Source organism: Sphaerodactylus townsendi, linkage group LG03, assembly GCF_021028975.2.
Source record: "Sphaerodactylus townsendi isolate TG3544 linkage group LG03, MPM_Stown_v2.3, whole genome shotgun sequence".
NCBI classification, from domain to species: domain Eukaryota; kingdom Metazoa; phylum Chordata; class Lepidosauria; order Squamata; family Sphaerodactylidae; genus Sphaerodactylus; species Sphaerodactylus townsendi.
The window spans coordinates 139,802,947-139,817,821 of NC_059427.1; the positions used below are offsets into that span (position 1 = coordinate 139,802,947).

Sequence of the window (14,875 nt, forward strand, 5' to 3'; positions counted from 1 at the left end):
GAGACTATAAATATGTAGAAGCTAATAACACCAATTGCAAGATCTTGGGCTCCTTCACTTGCCCATTCTCCAACATATGCCGTCATATGTCAACAGTAGTTTATGCCACAATGAATTTATTACTAGTTTTTTAAGGTTCCATAAAACTCTGTTCCATAAACGCATCCTCTGTTCATGCTTTTAGAGCCTCAGTCACAACTTGGGTGCTGTACTGAAGCATTACATTCCATGTTACTGGTTTTATTGTATATTTCAGCCTTCTTATCTAGATGTACCTCATCACTATAATGTTTATTCAGTTAACTCTTTGAATCACTTTGGCTCCCCCTTGTGGTAATAAACTGCATTGCGGACCATTATTTTCCTACTCGAGAGCCTGCATATTAGCAGGTTAAGTGACTCGCATTTTGAAAGCTTGAGCCAAAGTTTTTCTTTCTCTCCTCTCAAGGACACTGGAAAAATGAAGAAGCACCTTCCAGCTGGGGGCCTGTGGAGCTGGTGGCTGTGATCGCAGGCCCAGTCTTCCTTGTGTTCATTGTTATGATCATAGTAGTTTTTGTCTTTCATCACCACCAGCGAGTCTACCACAATCGTCAACGGCTGGATATGGAGGATCCCTCTTGTGAGATGTGCCTGTCCAAGGACAAAACCTTGCAAGATTTAGTCTATGATCTGTCTACCTCTGGCTCCGGCTCTGGTATGGAGAACTTATTTTTGCGTAAATAGATGCTTCAATGTTAAGAGTATAACATCTTGTTCTTCTACAGCATAAGAAATGCAACACTTCCCTTTTAAATTGGCTATATTAAACCATCCTTTTCAAGAATGTTATTCTGAAACCATTCTCAATGTAAAGGGCTGCAATTTACGCCAGACCTTGAGCTGCCCTCTCTGTCATCAGAACAGTCAGCAGCTCCACAGTTCTACCTATGAGTAGACATTAGCTTTGAAATTGGAGGTAATACTTCTTCCCACGCTAAGGAAGAAAGAAAAAATAAGACTGTACCTATCTTATATTCCACAAGAAGTACATCAGCTATTTCTGCAGCCATCATCACTCTGCTGCATGCTTTTAACATGAGGCTTGCTCCAGCTACATTTTTGCTGCATATTTGTATTGCAATAGTAAAAAGTCAGTTTTATCTTTTATCTTTATCTTTTATTATTATGGTAGTTCTTACAACAGCCCTTTAAGGTAGATCATTATTACACTTATATTGTAGACAGGGGATAGAGAGAGAAAGGGAAACCACTAAAGCGATCTAGTGAATGAAGAGGTATGTTTAGTTTGGTGAAGAGAAGGTTAAGAGGTAACATGATTGCCATGTTTAGATATTTGAAGGGATGTCATGCTGGTGAGGGAGCTAGCTTGTTTTCTGCTGCTCCAGAGACTCGGACCAGGAGTAATGGGTTCAAGGTGAAGGAAAAAAGATTCCACCTAAACATCAGGAAAAACTTCTTGACAGTAAGGGCTGTTTGACAGTGGAATGCACTACCTTGGAGTGTGGTGGAGTCTGGAGGTTTTTAAAGAGAGGCTGGATGGCCATCTGTCATGAGTGCATTGATTGTGTGTTCCTGCATTGCAGGGGGTTGGACTTGATGGCCCTGGGGGTCTCTTCCAACTCTATGATTCTAAGAGAGATTTGAATTGGAGGTCTCCCGCTTCTCACTCTTACATGGATCAGTAGTGTACACACACTCTTACATGGGTCAGTAGTGTACACACAGGTCCTTCTGCAAGGAGCTTAAACAATACAATGAGTTGGCTCTGTATATTGGATATTATGCTAACCCAACTTCATTTCCTATAAGATCCTCTTCAGCATTTTCTCTTTCTACTGTGGTTCCCTTCACAAATGGTGTAGATGTGGGTCTAAACATTGGCAACTGGTCGCAATTATTGAGCTGCTCTTTGCAATACTGGTTCTTTAACACAGGAAAACTTGCATTCTTGAACCAGATGAAATCAGTGACTCTCTGCCATGCTTTTTAAACGGATCTGTCTTGCTACATTTTTAACATCCTTTCTTTTGCTTTCAGGTTTGCCACTCTTTGTCCAGCGCACTGTGGCTCGAACAATTGTCTTACAGGAAATCATTGGCAAAGGTCGTTTTGGGGAAGTGTGGCGTGGTAGATGGCGTGGTGGTGATGTAGCTGTGAAAATCTTCTCTTCAAGGGAGGAGCGATCCTGGTTCAGGGAAGCTGAGATCTACCAGACGGTCATGTTACGCCACGAGAATATTCTAGGTTTTATTGCTGCTGACAATAAAGGTATTGTGCAGTCTTTGTGTCCCAGAAAACAAGCAAAGATTCCAGGTGCCTTCAAAGCTTAAAATGTCTATGATGAGTGACATGACTAAAATAATTTTATTAGTTTTTAAATTGTGTTAGAAACATAATCAAGGCAACACATGATGAAACCTCTCTTTCCTGTTGACTATGTTGGTGGGACATCTTGCATGTGTTTCCCTTTTATGCCTCCCAGAAATGATATAGAATGTCCCCAGATGGTCTTTGGTGAAAGGGCAGTTTGGATATGACGTAAAAGCTCACATTAGCTCTTGCAGTGAAAGGCAAGTGAGGATTTGAGGAAACAATTATCTGGGGAGGCATAGAGAGCTGAAGGAAGGAGAGGCCATGAAAACAAATGGCCTGGGAAAAAATTCTACAAAGGACCTTAGTACTATGCAGAAGCTGTGAGCTGGAACTGAAAATTAAGATCCCAGAACCAGCCAGTATTGAAATGACTTGGCAGACTATCAGTAGTTTTCAAAGTTCTGTTTGTAGCATTCTTTCTTTTCAGAGAGAAGTATGCTGGGGTTGCCCCTTGCTTATATTTGCCACACTGTATCCATGATTTCCTATGCACAAAAGTTTGGTTGTGAAGTATATTGTCAACAGAGCTGATGTAGCAATTATCCCTTTCTAAGAGTTTTCCAGTACCCAGTTTGCTGGGAGTAAATTGTAGATGACTGAGAAAGGCCGTGTCAAACTACCCCCTAAACATTGGTTAGTAAATGTTGTGATTGACATCAGTGCTTGCACGGGGGACTACCTTAACCTTTTAGGAGTATTCAGTTACCAGTCCCAGAGCTCCATAAAGTTCCTCCTCCATAAACTGCAGGGAGTAGTAAACGGAATGTCCCTGACGTAGTCACACTGCCTGTCGCAAATGGCATTAGAAAATCAGGAGCTGCTAATAGATTTTGTTCATATTTACTGATTTTGCTGCTTACACCTACTGTTTTGAAATCAATTCTGGGGTAGAAATAGTTGTCCAGCTTTTGAACACTTTCACCTTTCCACCATTTGTCTTGCCGGCAGATAATGGCACTTGGACACAGCTGTGGTTGGTCTCTGATTACCACGAGCACGGATCTCTGTTTGATTACCTCAATCGATACGCTGTAACTATTGAGGGGATGATTAAATTGGCTTTGTCTGCCGCCAGTGGACTGGCACATCTGCACATGGAGATTATGGGGACTCAAGGTAAGAAGGAGATGGTTCCAAATGCAAATTCTGCAGTGGTGAGTTAGAAAGCGAGAGAAGCCGCTGTGGCGAAAGGCAGTCTTCAGCTGAGGAAGATAAAATGATTCCTTCCAAAGATGAAAGTGGAAAGTAAGTGCAAGGGGGTTGGCAGTGAGACAAATAGAACTTAGAAAAAGAAGAGCTGGATTTATACAACCCCCCCCCCTTTCTCTCCTGGAAGGAGACTCAAAGGGTCTTACAAACTCCTTTCCCTCCCCGCCCCCTCGCAACAAACACCCTGTGAGATAGGGGGGCTGAGAGATCTCCAAAGAACTGTGACTAGCGCAAGGTCACCCAGCTGGCGTGTGTTGGAGTGCACAGGCTAATCTAGTTCACCAGATAAGCCGCCACAGCTCAAGTGGCAGAGCGGGGAATCAAACCCGGTTCTCCAGATTAGAGTGCACCTGCTCTTAACCACTACAGCACGCTGGCTCTCAGTTCAGAACTGAAAGATGAAGAGAATTTAGGATTAGGCTAGCTTCAGATAGTCTGTTGTAGGTGCCTTTCGTAACTAGAAACTGCTGGCAATAGCAAGCCCCTTCAACCAGCAGTCTTGGCTAAAGTAGATGTCGTGAGTACGATAAGTGGTTGCTGTGTGTTTTCTCAATCCTCTGTATTGCACATATTGTATGTTAAAACTGACTGAGCTTCATGGGAGTTTTGGTGCTGCCTTCTCCCCCCCACCCCCCTTTATACTCAGCACATCTTTACTGATTGACACACAGAAAAACCGCTGTGCAATTTTGTCTTGTTAGGGAAACCTGGGATTGCGCACCGGGACTTGAAGTCGAAGAATATACTAGTGAAGAAGAATGGAACTTGTGCTATTGCAGACCTGGGTTTGGCTGTCCGCCACGACTCTGTGACGGACACAATTGACATTGCACCCAATCAGAGGGTTGGAACAAAGCGGTAAGGAACTGGTGGATAAGGATGTGCATTTTAAAAATAGTATTTTTTGGATTTGCATATATTGGAACCAACAAATATTGATTTTTTACTATATCCCCAAATGCCAAAACCACTGTGGTATTCGGGTTCGAATGTTATTTTGGAATCCAAATTTATTGGGCTCCTTTATATCCTATGAGGAAATTATCAAGAGGTCCGGGCTGCTTTTTAAGCTAGACATAACAAATTTTCTGCAGAGCTGCTGGTGCCTGTCCACAGAAGGACCCCCAAGTTTCCAGAAGAATTAATCAGAGGGTCAAATTTTATGGGCCCCCAAGAAAGATGCTCCCGTCCATCCTCTATTGTTTCCAGTTGAGGAAAAACAGCCTTTTTTCTCCAGGGCAAAAGCAGAGAGGCATGCCTGCAGTAACCACAATGCCTCCCATTTCAAGAACAAACACAAGCCTAACAGAACCAACGCAGAGCCCAGGAATCTCAGCAGAACTCACAACCCCCCCCCCACAAGCACTCCAGAACCAAGTGCTGTAGAACCCAATGAGCTCTATCTCCAAGTTCATCTCGGAAGTTGCCACAGGGAGGGCGCTGCCTAGCAGGGGAAGTGGGGGGATGAGCAACTTTAGTTTACTTAGTTTATATCCCATCCTACCTCCCAGGGACGTAGGTATAGATTTTTTTTTATAGGGTTGAGGGGTGGGGACCCATACCACCCCAATTCCCTTGGGGCAGCTGGCCACGCATGCCCTGAAGCCCCGCCCCTGGCCTAGCACTCTATAGAAGCAGCTCTCTCCGAGGTCGGGGATGGCAGACTGCTCCCCAAGCCCTGCCTCTGCCTGCCTCTCCCCTCTGGAGCAGAGGCATAGAGGGAAAATGGGAGCCTGGATGCAAAATCTAGGAGTTTTAGCCCCCATGCTCACCAGGGCAGCTGGGCTGTGATGCAGGGAATCTCACCCCAAACAGCAGCTCATTTTTCAATGGTGTTTAAACTAGATCCACCTTAAAGGGAGAATCTGGGGTCCCTAGTTAAACAACATTGAAAATGATGCTGTTTGGGGGTGGATTATCCCACCCTTAAACAGTATCATCACTTTCAATGTGGCGTGAAAGTGAAGTTGCAGAGCAGGTGCATTCTAATCTGGAGGAACTTGGGTTTGATTCCCCTGCTCACTGCCACTTGAGCTGTGGAGCCTTATCTGGGGAATTCAGATTAGCCTGTGCACTCCTTAACACACACCAGCTGGGTGACCTTGGGCTAGTCACAGCTTTTTTAGGAGCTCTCTTCAGCCCCACCCAACCTCCCAGGGTGTTTGTTGTGAGGGAGCAAGGGCAGGAGAGATTGGCAAAGCTCCCTTTGGAGGTCTCCCTACAGGGGAGAGAAAGGGGAATATAAATCCAAACTCTTATTCTTCTTCTAAACTTAGGACCTCACATTCTCCTTTTAAATCCATGCCGAAGGGGTGGATTTAAAAGGAAGAATCTGGGGACATTAGAGTGCCTGCTGTCAGGGGGGGTGCAATGAGTTAAAGCTAGAAGCACCCAAACTTTTCGGGAGGACATCTTTTTAGGAGTCTCTCCTAATCGAGTACTATCACCCAGATTTAATTTGAAGTTTGGATTCAGGGGGGTTAGGTCCAAAGTTATATGGACCCTCAAAGGTGTAGTCAACCCATCTCCTAAGTCTCCCATTGGAAACAATGGGGATGGGGGCAATTTCCTTTGGGGAGTCCATAGCTTTTGGACTTTTCCCTGGACCAAACATCACAAAACCTAGATTGGTATCAATAAGAGACTATTCCGATGATATCCTCCCAGGTTTGGAGGTGAGTTTGAGTTCAAGGATGTCCCAAAAGTTACAGGGGACTCCTCAAAGAGATGTAGCCTCTCATCTTCTATTAGCTCCATTACATTGAAAACAATGGAGGAATGGGGCACTCCCACTTTGGAAGTCCCATAGCTTCTTTGGGACCCCCCCTGGACCAAATCTTCACAAAACCTAGAGGAGGGCTGGAGTCGAATAAGAGACTTTCTCCCTGGATAATAGATCCGGAGTTTGGTGAGGGTTTGGTTCAGGGGGTCCCAAAGGTTATGGACCCTCAAAGGTGTAGTCCCCATCTTCTATTAGTTCCCATTGGAAACAATGGAGGATGGGGGCACCCCTTTGGGTGTCCATAACTTTGGACCCCCTGAACCAAACCTCACCAAACCCGGGTAGTATCATCAGGAGAGTCCCCCAAACAATCCCTGAAAGTTTGGTGCTGCTAGCCCAAACAATGCACCCCCTGCAAGCCAAAAACCGAAAAAGCACTAAAGTGTTTTAAAACCCACACACGGGTGGGCGGAGCTTCGGACATGAATGGGGGGGTTAAAACCCAAGAACCCCCCCCTTACCTACGTGCATGCTACCTCCAGCCAAAGGCCAGGCTCAGAGCAGCCTACACATAATTAATGTATAGTACATCTCACTGTTTATTTAAATACCTATTTCCCTGGCACAGCAGAGCTGCTTTCACCTCCTGCTCATATGCCAGTGTGATCCTCTTGGCCTGCATGCGCTCCGCATTCTAGGAGAGCTCTTCTGTCCAGCAAATGAACTAGTCAGCCTGCTTGGTGATCCTGCCCTTGATGGGTGGGTCACATTGTCACCAGCATGTAGACCATAAGATGGATGAGAGGCTGAAGGTGGGACTCAAATCCCTTTGCAGCATGCGCACTGCTGGAAGGTCTCCCTCCTAGGAATCTTTTTATGAGACCTGCTGACCCTTGACCTATATCTGTGGCAAATGGGCTTCCACTCTGTACTCCGGTACCTTAACAGTGATTGATATTAACTGCAATGTGTCATGCTGAAATGCTTGCCTTATAAATTATGTCCCCAGTAGATCCCGCAGCAATTAATGTGCTTGGTCTTATTTGCTTCAGGTACATGGCCCCTGAGGTTCTTGATGAAACAATTAACATGAAGCATTTTGATTCATTTAAATGTGCTGATATTTATGCTCTGGGCTTGGTCTACTGGGAAATTGCTCGCAGATGCAACTCAGGAGGTAATAGGTTATTTTTTCTTCCTTCTATCTAAAGTGGTTTCTTTAAGCATTAAATGTTGGATCAAAGCAGTGATATCCAAATGCATATAGAAATGTCAATGTGGTTTTTTTAATGGAGTTACTTGTGTGGGGTGGAAGGAAGTGGTCCTGCTGATTCAGAAGATCCCTTTGTTCCCAGTTTCCTATCGGAGTCCTACTAATACACTTTCTGTGGTGCTGGAGTCTGTTCTGAATCAAGTATAAATAGCTGTTCTGTTTTCGTTGACCCACCAATTCATTGACCTGATGGTATCAATCAAATTCTGCTGACATTTTCATTGATCTTACGTTCCTCTATTTTTGGAAGTCCACCTATAAGCATAAAGCTTTTAAATCAAAACTCACAAATTCTGCAACCAGAAAGGCCACATTTGGTTGCAGAATTTCTTCTAGAGTAGGAAGCTCATGCTGTTGTTACTTATCACAGTTTTAGGTTTTTCCCCCTTTCTTTTTCTTTGATACGGACCAAGAACATGTGATTAGTAACGTATTGGGTTGGGTGATGGCAGAGGGCATGGACAAAGATTGGGATCTGTGCTAAATATAAAAGTAGAAGGAAACGTGGCATCTATCCACTGAAAACCAGCTATTTCAGGGCAGCTGCTGAAATAGATTCGATGATAGATTCCCAGAGGCCTTTTGCAAAGGATTCTTCCTATTCTGCATAGGGTATTGAATAAACAATTTCTACTGCATTCATGAAAAACTGAAATGACCAGAATAATACCTCCCCCCCCCCTTTCATCCGCTCCCCTTTCCAGGTATTCACGAAGAATATCAGCTCCCATACTATGATCTTGTGCCCTCCGACCCCTCCATTGAAGAAATGCGAAAGGTTGTGTGTGATCAGAAGTTGCGACCAAACATTCCTAACTGGTGGCAAAGCTATGAGGTAAAAAGCATCTGTCACCTTGAAGGCTAAGGGAGAGGATACCACCAGTGGAATTAGTAAATTTTGCTTTAGTAATTTAGTAAATTTTGCTACCTGTACTGCTTTATTGCCTAGAACTAATAGCAGTTTGGCAGAGCTGTCAATCAGATACTCTACCACATGCCGAGATACCAGTTCATTGTGCACTGAAGTGTTCCAAAATGATCACTTGAATGGCCTATTAAACTGGGACTCCAGCGGTGGCCTACTCTCTCATCTAGACATCTGAAAATAAAATACTGAAGATACACACACCAGATTTAGCACTCATTGTTCCTCAAAGGAAGCAAACAGTATCTTAATCCAAAGGGTAATGAAATCCATAGGGTTAATCACTCCTTTTGTTACACTTGGAAGCCTTTGTCTTCTACAGTGGCTAGTGTTTGGTTTTTTAATTGCTGAATCGTTCCCTGTTATTCAAATGAGGGAACATGTGACATTTGGAAACTGCTGCCTAACCAACCTTATGAGGCTACTGGAAAGAAACACTCTGTACCCTGAAGATGAGCTATAGCAATGCTTCCTATATATGGATAGTGTCCAAAGCCTGCACAAGCTTGGTTACCCAGATACTAGACAGTCTCAGGGTGTTATCACAGACTTCTACACTGAAGGCAGTGAAAACAGAAGCAATTCACTCCGAGGAACCTGTACCTGGGTGGTTTCTATTAATGCTGCACAACTGTTTCATGCCATCAGGGTTCTAGGCCTTCTTCTATGCCCTAGACTCATGACACGTGCTGTATGAAAAGCAATGTTTGTTTGAGTTGCCCAGTCAGCTGAGTGTGGTGCAGCTGAAGTATTGGGTAACATTTACAGTTGTGGCAAAAGTTAGGCTTGTCAAAAAGTCCAGTAGGTCCAGTAACCCTTTTCTCACTATCTTTGCTATGTGTGGACCATCAAATCACAGCTGAGTTATTAGGGCTTTCCAGGTAAGAGACATTCAGAGAAAGTTTGCCACTGCCTGCCTCCGCATGGGCTGAGAGAGTTCTGAGAGAACCATGACTGGTCAAGGTCAACCAGCAGGCTTCCTATGGAAGAGTGGGAAACCAAACCCAGTTCTCTAGCTTAGAGTCCATCACTACTACCCACAACACCACACTAGCTCTCTGTCTTACAGATGAGTACCCATCAAATGTACCAACAGCCAGTGTGGTCTTCTGTCATCATGGCAGCCAAAGAATATGGACCCAAAACCCACCCTTCAAAGCCTGAGCAACATTCATTTTCATAAGGGAAGTGAACCAATAAGGTCATAGGGATAGACCCTAGTGTGCTGTGTTTTGTGTTGATAAGTAGAAACTACTATGGGAGGATAAGCTGTTGAATGTATGTGGGCTAAAAGAGTCATAGGGTTTGACAGGGCGGGACAGAGTTCCTGATGGCTTCTTTTCTCTCTGTGTTCCCAGGCCTTGCGAGTAATGGGGAAAATGATGCGAGAGTGCTGGTATGCTAACGGGGCCGCACGGTTGACAGCCTTGCGCATCAAGAAAACTCTCTCTCAGCTCAGTATCCAGGAAGATGTGAAAATTTAATCTGCAAGCCCCGTCCCAAGGAAACTGCACAAAAGCTGCCATGCAAGAATTCGAATGTGGTGGCGAAGGCTACCTCATATTTCTACACAGCCTGCTGCTATCAACTGTAACATGTGGAAAACTTGGGCCCGCAGGTGATTAGGTGAGGAGGCAGGACTTCATCAGCCTAACTCTCTTCCTGGTTGAGGAGCAAAACGAACATTTTTTTTCCTAATTGCCCTCCTGAGAATATAAAGAGGGACTTGTATAGACAGCATTGGCCACAGGTGTAACCTGGGTTTCTCCGATGGAAATCCCTGTAAATTCTAATGACTTTCTTGTTGGGGAAAGCCTCATGGCTTGGGAGGAGAAGAAGAAGAGACCGATTGGTGAACTCAGAGGGTGGGGTGTCTTGAGGACTTAACAACTACATACATCAGAAGTCTTGTGTGTCCTCCCTGCCCGGCCACGTGAAGCTCTTGTCCCTTTTCTAGCCTGACACATTCTAAAACAGTGCGGCTATTAGTGCTCAGCAGTGTGCACACGTGCAAAGGTACGTGTTCCTGCACCTCTTAGGTGTGTATTGTGTTCCCTTGTGCTCCTGTGCATGTGCAGATATTAGTGTCTTCTTACAAAGTACAGGTGCTAGTGCCCTCTTTGTGATCACGATCACTTTCCTCTCACTCAGGAGAGGTAGAAGTATATACCCTGACACTTGGTAGACCTACCAGGGCCATTGAACAAATTATCTCACTGCCACCCATTCCCTCATTTTTTAAAAAAGAAGCAGGGGGCAGCTTTCTTCTGCTCAGCTTCAGGATCCTCCATAACAGCAGTTCTGAGTAGCAACGCAAAGTAGGTTGGCTGGCAAGCAGAGCCATTTGCAGAAGGAATAAAGGTCCACCGTAATCGGAGGTTGCGCTGATAAGAGCGAGTGAGGCGAAAGCAGGGCTGGGGAAGGATGCCATCCTTATAGGACCGTCGCCTTTCCACATCTCAAGGTGCCTTGGTCAGAACTTCTCTATCATTTTACATAGCTGGATGTACGAGTGAAGAATCCATTGGGGAAACATAACTCCCAGGCTTCCAGACAAGATTTCTCCCTTAAGGAACGAGGACTGCAAATGAATCTGTTTTTTAAATACGTGTGTGTGTAAATATATATATATATATATATATATATATAGCCTCCCATATTCTGGAAGCAGTTATGTGTCACTTGCAGGGGAGGGAGGGGTGATATGGGAATAGATTAACTGCATGTATTTTATTTCAGTTGAATAGTCAAGGGGTGGCAAGATTGATTTGGCTGTCACATTTGCTTAAGGAACAGCCTGAGACTGCATTATGATGCAAATAACGCATCAATAACTCCGTTGTGTATGGGTTAGGTCAGGTGTTTGTGGTAGATAATTCTTGAAGCCATAACTTTTAACTGGAGTGGTTTGATTGTTTTTTTAATTATTATTTTATTGGGAGGACTGGGATTTTAACTTTTTTTAAACTATTCTTTATAAGAGAAGTGAAAATAAATGATTGCTTCTCATTGTGTTTATAAAGAAATCACTGCAAAAAAAAGTTTTAAAAATACACACAGCTCAGTTTTACACTGGAACTGTTTCTGTGCAAACCGTGAGTCCTGGCTTGTAAGAGAAAAAAAGGCAGAAGTCTTTTTTTTTTAAGACTATAAAAACATTCTCTGTGTGTGTGTTCTCCTTCAGCCCATTTCTCTTGTCCTCAGCCATGTCAGTGTGTAAAGCTGAAGAGCTGTCGCTTTGTATGTTGGAGCTAACTTTATATTTCCTGTTGGTTTGAAACGAGCTGTGGCTTCCTCCAGTCTGTGTTTTAAAAGATCTCAGGCACTTGGATTCATGGAGGAGTGTGAAGAGTTCGTGCTTTTCATTGTAAAACTTGCTTTCCTCTGTCATTTTGTTCTGATTGTTTCTGCACTAGAGGCTATTGCTTACCTCCAGCAATAGGACACAGCTGGCTAAATCATTCCTGCATCTCAGATCAAAGATGAAAGGCACCTTGACATTTTACCAAGATGACATGGTCAATTTGGTGGGAAGTACTGGAAGTTGAAAACAATGCATGTGGATTTAAATGTTGCAGCTGGATAGGTGTGGGAGACGGTTACATAGATGAGACAAAGGGATAATTCCCTTGCTAGATCCCACAGAGTCAAAATAACTTTTGGAGCCATTCTTTTTGGGAGGTCTCTTGGCCTTTGCAATGTGAAGAGCTGTAACTTGCTGCTGAAACATCCAGCCTATTCATAAGCACATTATAGGCAAGTGTTCTTCAAGGTGATAGATCTCCCTTTTTTAGATCACATTTCTGTTGTTTCCTCTGCCCTTACGGCATTGTGATTCTAAGCTCCATGTAGATTAACAAGACACGCTCCCATGCAAGAGCAGTTTGACTTGGGGTGAAATAACGGCTTATGCTAACATTCTAGCCACATGTGGACTAACACATGGACAGATGACTGCAGTGTTGTGTTGCATCTCAAAGTCTAACGGACAGTCTGACTCAGAGTCATAGAAGGCATGTCTGGGTCTCTGGGACAGGGATTTTTCTGTGTAGCATTTTTCATTATTCTTTGCCCAGAGCGCATTGCAAGGTTGCAGCAGAAACTCAGGAGTAATTTTGCTCAATACCAGTCTGCAACTACATCAAGGAGGAATGAGGCTAAACATGTTTGACTTCAGGGCAAGGTAAGTCTCCACTAGATGCAGATTTGGGACATCTCCAAAGTGTGTCTGATCTGTCATCTCTGTACTGTAATATTTGGCTGTCCAGTGATATGTGAGAGGTTGGTTGTTCGGTGCAGTTTGCAACCCTACAGATTACACCAGGCTGATTTTTCTGCTTCACCTGCTTAAAAAAAATGCTAGCATGGAAAATCTCGCTTTGTATTTACAAGACTGTTGTTCCTATCAGTTCCTCAAGGCTGGAAGTTATTTCAAAAAAATTAAACCTGTAACTGCTGTGATAAATTTACTAAAAACAACCAGTTAAATTGGTACTACTGGTCCTGTGTATGTTCCCAATATATTTAGAAATATGAAATGCCCTACTGTGTAACATTTGGCAGTTTTTTGAGTATCCCAACTTTATGCAGATCATAGGTTCCAACTGAGGAGCAAATAGATACACCTTGGAAGAGTCTTGAGTCATCAAAACCCCAAATACAAGAAAGTTTGGTAGGGAGGATGCATTCTTAGGTTTGAATTGCACAACAAGGATTCTCATTGCTTGATTATTCCTTGCCCACCACAAGAACAAATATCCATACAGTTGGGAGGGGGGCTACAATGAGGAGGGTTACTCTCTGAAATTGCCCTCCCCATTCCCTTCTATTGGTAGTGCTTCCAGTAAATTCAAGGAATTCAGTCAGTTGCAGGAATTGTATGAATTCCACAGCCTCCAGCATTGGCTTTTGAGGCATCTTTAGGCCACTCACGGGGAGAAGGAGGGGGTAAGGAAATGCCCCATAAGATTCAAGCCTTAGTCTTTTTTTCTGGATGTAGAAGGGTTGAGTCCCCAGCTGGGGCTATCAGTCTCTAGCAAGTGGTACTCTGGCTTCAGAACAGATAGTTCACGGTACTTGTCTAGTTCTCCTTCTATTCTTTCTTTCCCTCCTCCCCTTGGCTCTTTGACCTTTATACTTGTTTCAGATTTTATATGTTTTATTAGAAAAAGACTGTAAAATAGCCACTTAGACACTTTACCTCCTCAGTATGCAAATGTAAATGTGTGTAATATAGGGAAAAATCTTTTGTTTTAATATAAGAATGAGGTTGTCCAATTTTCTGTTGTACATTATTAAAAGTTTGTTTTTATACACATGAGCTCTGTGGATTTCCTCCCCCCCCCAGTTTTGGTTATTGCTATCCAGTTAGCCAGAATCAAGCTGAATATTTGAATTGCGGTTCAGAAAATTGGAAAGGGGGGAGGGGCATACATAACCAAGACAAGCCTGTGATCCTGAGTACCTAGGAGCAAGTGGAAAGGAAGGTTCAACAAACTGAATGCAGAATTACAGTGACCTTGTGTGTGGTCATCTTGGCAAGAGTCAGGAAGAAATGGTTTTGAAAACTTGCAGGCCATGTGGTCCGACTACAGTTGAGAGAATTGAACAAGTGCTAGAATAGATGTTCAGTCAAAACAACTTCAGAAATGACTGTGTATCAATCGGCTCCTATTCCTCCCTCTCCTAAAATAAAGCTGCCAGTGATAGTGTGTTCATCTCCGAAGTATGGTCTGTGGAGAAATGGGAAGTCTTGAGGCTACTGTTCCTGGTGTGCTATATGTTGTGCTTCCCTAAATTTTGACCCTACGGGTACAGATTTTTCTGGATTAAAACAGAGCTCTGCTTCACTTTTACATGCAGTTAATTTCTAGAATAAAGCAGGCATCCTCCTTTCAGCTGTGGGATAATCCAGTTAACATTGGTTCCTGTTCACCCTGTTCTCCCTAGTCTGTCAGAAGTGGCAAATAACGTAGCAGCTGGAGAACATGAGGAGTGCTGTACATTCTTGTTTCTCAAGTACTGTGTACTACATTGTCTGCTGAGATCTATTGACCTCACTGTTCATCATTTTACAGATTGGAGGGTACTGGATAGTTACCTATTTGGCATAAGTTCAGAAACTTGTAACCTAACAAGCTCCAACATTATCTGCTGGAAATCAATTGCCTATAATTTCAACAACATTGTTATAGTATCTGTAGATAGGTCCATTTGTAAGGGGCAAGGCCACTTCGCCCTGTCCTAGATGCCCCATCTGGCCTGATCTCTTCAGTAGCTCAATAGGGTCAGCTGGTTAGTACTTGGATGCGAAACTACAAAGGAAATTTAGGGTCATTATTCAGAGGAAGGCAATGGCAGCCACTATCTT

The 14,875-nt window shown here is 43.6% G+C and overlaps 1 protein-coding gene across 2 annotated transcripts in view; it reads left to right on the forward strand.

The window, feature by feature from the left end:
* ACVR1B (activin A receptor type 1B) overlaps window positions 1-13,818 on the forward strand; it is a 36,369-nt gene extending 22,551 nt beyond the window's left edge. For both annotated transcript variants that reach the window (XM_048488670.1, XM_048488671.1), the window contains exons 3-9: window positions 449-697; window positions 2,041-2,271; window positions 3,325-3,492; window positions 4,287-4,443; window positions 7,360-7,484; window positions 8,285-8,415; window positions 9,864-13,818. In XM_048488670.1, coding sequence (XP_048344627.1) covers window positions 449-697; window positions 2,041-2,271; window positions 3,325-3,492; window positions 4,287-4,443; window positions 7,360-7,484; window positions 8,285-8,415; window positions 9,864-9,989 — 1,187 coding nt within the window. In that variant the 3' untranslated portion in view covers window positions 9,990-13,818. The remainder of the gene's footprint in view (window positions 1-448; window positions 698-2,040; window positions 2,272-3,324; window positions 3,493-4,286; window positions 4,444-7,359; window positions 7,485-8,284; window positions 8,416-9,863) is intronic.
* The last annotated feature ends 1,057 nt before the right edge of the window (window positions 13,819-14,875 follow it).